The following is a 5710-nucleotide window of genomic DNA, read 5'->3' as shown; positions in this document are numbered from 1 at the left end:
TTTGTAGTTGCTTTGAATCTGTGCAACGAAAGGGAAGCTGAACTTGCGTGCATTCAGGCTTCACAATAATAATGGTTGAATCTTTATGCATATCAAGTTTATTTCTAAAGTTTCTCTTCTTTCTGCTTTTCTGCTTAGATAGCTTTACTGAAATTAGGCACTGTAAAGGGAGTAAAAAGTGATTTTGACATATTATCCTTATTAAATAGATTGAAAATGGTGGGTTAATTGAGCATGGTATCTGTAACAACACATCACACTTTGAGGTTTACCCTCGCGGGCCCGGGGGGGGGGCGTTTTTCGCCCCCCCCTGGCGAATACTTGCGATAGCTCCCGAACACTTAGGGATAGGAAAGCGAAACTTTCAGTACCTTTTCTCCCATCAATTTGACATCTTCTGAAGTAACAAGTTTGGACCTAGCCCCCTTGATGACGTCACAAGGTCCATTTTACTAGACTCCTGCACGGCAAACTTCGGCGTCACAGACTCAAACTTCAAATAGCTGCTAAAAATAGGAGTTTTAGAGATAAAGACAAATTACGAGCACGGCTGTGTAGCGTTTGATCTAGAGAAAAAGAGAAAAATAGTTTTGGTGACCTGAGGTCAGAGGTCAGGTCAGCGACCCCGAAATGTGGTTTTATTTTTTTTCGCAAATAACTTCGACAAAAATGGTCCTAGAGCTACGGCAGTGGTACCATCGCATTCGCCTTGTCAAGCCGCGTCGAATGATATATATTTTGTTCGGAAAAGGTCAAGTTTTATGTTGACTGACCCTACGCATAGATGATGACACATCCAACACATATCAACGATAAAAACGACGCTGAAGAAAAATGATAAGGCATAAGCGTTGGGATATAAGTACCCGGAGTTCCTGAAAAGGTAAAATGATTTAAATTTCGTACAGTCTGCAAACCGGGAAACATAAAAATACGAAACCCTCACCATACAATAGAATACTCAGTGCGAATTTAGTGGCGTGCTACTCTTGTTGGTGTTGCATGCTCGGTGCCGTCCGCACAACACATTTGCCATGGGGCTATACCAAAACGCTCCAGACAAAAAAGATGGGCGTTGCGTCAATCGTGCCACCGAAGCGCGGCACCGCTTCGCTGCACCGCTCTGGTCGCATGCCCCCAGCCGCCCCCTAACTATGAATCATTCAGCTCATTCATGGTCTTCCCCTTCATTCGGTACACTTGAACCTTGACATGTAGCTAAAAATTAACCCACGCCCCGTTGAGGTCTGGCAAGTCTCACGTCCTGGGGGGGGGGGGGCAAAGGACCCCCCGTCGTATCTCCGGAACCAATAGCCGGATCGAAAAAATCAAAGGGCATTTGAAGAGCTCATCGAGATGCACAAGATAACATATCAATGGGCTTGATATTTTACCAGTGACGTCACAGGAAGGTCAAATAAGGTCAAATCAGACCAATTTACAATGACGAGAACTCGTTGATAAAAAATAAATTCATGTAGGTTTACAAAATGAGTTTGGATATGATTATGATGTACATATATGATAAATCTGGCATGTGGATAGTCACCTGAATGGAAGATGGCCTGTGACGTCACAACATATGTCAGCCTAGACCAAATTAGAAAACACTTGTAACATGTGAATCGTAAGTAAAGGCACGCTACATTTTGAATATTCGAGTCTTTATGAAGACTTATCATACGTATGCAGCTACAAAAATCTTTTTGACGATTTTTCTTGGGCCTATGACGTCATACAGGTAGGTAAGATCAAATTGCACCGGTTCACAACGAAAAACAATATTGTACGTAGAAGTGACTTTTATCACGCCTAAAAGATCATATTCAGTCCGGAAAAGGTTGATAAAATATCTTAACTATTAATCCTGGCTGATTCCAAGCACAACTATGCTGAAAATAATGTGACGTCATAAGAACAGCCGCCACTTTTTGTCATTCAAATGGCTAGATCTCTGGCAGTTTTAGAGATAGTTGGTTAATTTTTGGCGTGTTAGGCTTGTAAGGGGTTCTCTGACATGTGTTCGTTTTTTTTTTGAAAAAGAAAAATTCCCAGAATCTAAAAACATCTCAACTAATCTAAATATTCAGTTACAATATTCCTAGACCTTGAATGTTTTATATTTTGAAAAATGTGCTCTAATTTTTCAGTCTTTAGGTTGAATGGTTTTCTACGATGCTTCTCCGTGAACAACTTTTTCGACGAAAATCGCCGAACATGACCTCAGTTTGACCTCTATAGCTCGTGACCTGAGATGATCTGGGCCTTTTTTCAGGAATTGTGTAAGACTGATGACCGGAAAGGTATTGAAAGTTTCAAAGCCAAAGTTCCCAGCCGTTTCTGAGTTATCTGCGAAAAACCAGGGGGCCTTTTGCCCCCTCTCCCCAACGGATCGCGGGTTAAGAAATCTAGGGCTTGAAATTCGGATAACGCGCGGATCATGAGTTCACAATCGCATCTAGCCTAGAGAGCAGCCGCTCCCCCGAAGTGCGTCGCAGCCAGTAACGGGCTGCGGTTGCAGTTTGAGCGGCAGCTCCGTCCTGCTGCATCCACTGACTCTCTATCACCCGGACATAACCTCAAAGTGCCTTCTTTAGATTCTCCCAAAAATTGAGCAGCACTGTTATGTGCCACTGGGCGTTCATTGTCTCACTCACCTAGTCTAATCTAGTTTACAGTATACAATATTAAGCCCGAAGTGTGTGTGCCCATACAGCTCGACCAAAAAGAACACGTCATCGTTCAACCGGGTAGCCTGTCCGTGAGGCGGAAGCCAAGGTCGGACATACGGGGCGGGCCGCGTATAAAAGCGCCGGACAGCGGGTGGATATCACACACTCACTGATCTACTCTCCCAGCAGTCGGAGGAACTACAAGCCGCAGAGATGAACGCCAAGCTTGCGGTAAGTTTTGGAAATATATATATTTTTTTTTTTGCTCTGACTGTTAACCCGCGCGGGGCTGGGGTCTCCAGCCGAACGCGCGGGGCTGGGGGGGGGGGGTAAATTTTACCCCCCTGTTATCTCCCGAACTAATGGTCCGATTTGGAAAATTCAAACGCCAATCGAAAGCTCTCATCACGAACTACTAAAAACATGTACTTAATTTAAAGTTTGAGGTCAAGGTCAAGGTCAGGTCAAGGGTACAAATTGCAAGTTTCTACAGTATCGGCCTTGCACCGTAGTTGCCGAAGAATGGAGTCATGGACTGAGACTGATCGCCCAAAACGTGTTCTTAGGCTACCAAGACAATATTCGTTGCATACAATATCCTTCAGAGGTCAAGGTCAAGGTCAGGTCAGGTCAGGTCAGGTCACCAAAAACAAAATATAGAAAAGGGCATGTGCGACACATGTTTTATGGGTCATTTTACTCATAGAATTCAATAGGCACACTCAATAAGTGATATGGACCACCTCTGGATGAATTTCAGGTCGAGGTCAGGTCAAGGTCAGGTCAAGTGAGGTCAAATTTTGAAGTTGGTTGTTAAGGCCTAAAAAGGTGTCTATCTGATGCAGTTTTTCACGGCGAATCGAATGGTGCTATTTTTGTTTCCGTACGAGGTCTAGAACTTCAAAAAAAGTCATTTTTCAAAAATTTTGTGTGTCGTGGCGTCATAAAATTTTGAATAACTCCCACATTTTTGAACTGATTCTTCTAAAATTTGGTATGTAGGTGCACATAGACCACTCCTCTGACATATATTCCGGTTTTTGCGATAGCCTCAAAATTTTGGATTTTATAATGATTTTTCAAAAAAAGTCAGTTTTTTGAAAAAATTTAGGCCAAAATCCAAAATTTTCAAAAAACCGAGATAGCAATTTGATAGACAAAGTAAAATGACGTGTAAACTTTTTTGGTACGTCTTGATTCCTTTAAAAATGAAGATGTTAGCGGCGTTTGAACTTTTGCCGTTTTTGAGGCGAAAATGGCGAACATGACGTCACTAAAACGTCAATTTCTCAAAAATTTTCCGACGGATTTCGCTCAAATTTTCAGGGATCGTGTCAAATTGATGTAAGAAAAGGTACTGAAAGTTTGGCGGCGCTGCGCGCCGCCGTTTTTGAGATATCGCAAATATTCGCGAGGGGGGGTAAAATTTACCCCCCCCCAGCCCCGCGCGGGTTAAAACATGTTGCGATTTCATTTTCACAGCACTCATCGAGAAGGGTGAGGCACAAATAAACTTTAAGCTTATCAGTTGCTTTAACACCACTTAGGCATAGAAACAAGAAACATGAGTGAAAGTCTGCTGTTCTTCTTACATCCTGGCAAAGAATGACACGCGTACGATTTTTCCTGATGAATGTTTTCTTCATTGCAGCTGCTGTGTCTGGCTGCCCTGGTGGCTGTTGTCTCTGCTAGCGGACACGGATACGGATACGGATACTCCGGATACCGCTCCGCCCCTACCCACTACGGTGGATATCGGCGTGCTGGATACGGCTACGGCAGCTACGGCGGCTACGGCAGCTACGCCCCCCGTAGCTACGGCTACCACGGCCGCCACCGCCGCTCTCTGGGCTACAACTCCTACGGATACGGATACGCTCCACGCAGCTACGGATACGGACACACCGGATACGGATACGCTCCCCGTAGCTACGGATACGCCTCTCGCTCGTACGGATACGCACCCCGGTCTTACGGATATGGTTACCGCTCTGGGTACTACCACTAAATGTCATATCACCAAATGTTCCTTTTCACAGCAAGTGCTTCATGCTATGGTGTGATCAACCTCTCGCTCAATAAACGAAATTGATCTTTAATATGGAGAATCTTTTGTCCGTTTGATGCCTCTACAAAACTGTTTAGGCCTGCTTCGAGAGTATAATCCATATTTTCCTCTTTTTACACAGCCTCACTAGTGATCTCACCGCCATCTCCTGCGGAACCTTGGCGACTACCCTGCCCTCTTTGGATGGTGCCTGACTAGCAAATACCGCAGCTCAGGTCCGTTGATGAAGGAAACAGACATGCTGGAAAGCTTCGGCCAATAAAAGAAATCAGTGATGAAGTCAGTCGCCAACATACTTTTCTATATCTATGAATAATGTTGTCACTAGCGCTAAGGCAAAGCGGGTTCACACCGGATTCCGGGCCGGCAAAATTCCGTCTGCCGGGCCGGAAAAATGGCCAATTCCGTGCCGGAAAATTGAAAACTGGTGTGAACCGGCAAATCTGGCAACTTCTTTTGACCGGTCCGGCAGGCCGGAGAGCCAGATTTTCCGGTCCGGCAAGAAGTTGAAATCATCTCAACTTTTGTCTTGCCGGATAGCCACCGTTTGTGATATGAAATTAAGGCACGAGGGAAATAATGTTATGTTTCAGCGCTACAGGCCCAATTTAACCAACGGTGCCCTTAAAGTCTCGCGATTTTTCACGAGAATATAAAATTCAAGCGTAAATTTGACGGCGTTTCATTTTTACTTCAAAACATTTGCATCTCAAACGGAGTGATAGCTACACTTCTATTTTTGTATTTCACATGACTCATGGCCTTTTCAAATTATAAACTAATTTCATTGCAGGGCCTCGTCTAAGGAATTTTCACTGGGGGGGCCAGAGACTGAAGGAGCCAAACCTAGGGTACCCCCAAATCCTGCTTTCTCGCCGGATTTAGACCACTTATTTTTCAGCACAGCCCTGACACCATGAATATTTTTTTTTTTTGAAAACTAAAAAAATAGTAGGCCATCCGACCCATG

General features: G+C 44.2%; 1 protein-coding gene across 2 annotated transcripts; it reads left to right on the top strand.

Moving 5' to 3' along the window:
* Nucleotides 1-2800: 2800 nt before the first annotated feature.
* On the top strand, nucleotides 2801-4771 carry LOC122366125 (prisilkin-39-like). 2 transcript variants are annotated; one of them, XM_043337980.1, is made up of 3 exons: nucleotides 2871-2903; nucleotides 4324-4543; nucleotides 4613-4771. In XM_043337980.1, the coding sequence occupies exons 1-3, from the start codon at nucleotides 2886-2888 to the stop codon at nucleotides 4678-4680; spliced, it is 306 nt and encodes a 101-aa protein (XP_043193915.1). In that variant the 5' UTR covers nucleotides 2871-2885; the 3' UTR covers nucleotides 4681-4771. The 2 variants fall into 2 exon arrangements, with proteins under 2 accessions (XP_043193914.1, XP_043193915.1); XM_043337979.1 differs by having other exon boundaries at nucleotides 2801-2903; nucleotides 4324-4771.
* Nucleotides 4772-5710: the final 939 nt, after the last annotated feature.

This window comes from Amphibalanus amphitrite, unplaced genomic scaffold (assembly GCF_019059575.1).
Source record: "Amphibalanus amphitrite isolate SeventyFive unplaced genomic scaffold, NRLGWU_Aamphi_draft 000786F_arrow, whole genome shotgun sequence".
NCBI classification, from domain to species: domain Eukaryota; kingdom Metazoa; phylum Arthropoda; class Thecostraca; order Balanomorpha; family Balanidae; genus Amphibalanus; species Amphibalanus amphitrite.
Note: the sequence above shows the minus strand (reverse complement) of the source record. Positions and strands in the feature narration are given on the sequence as shown.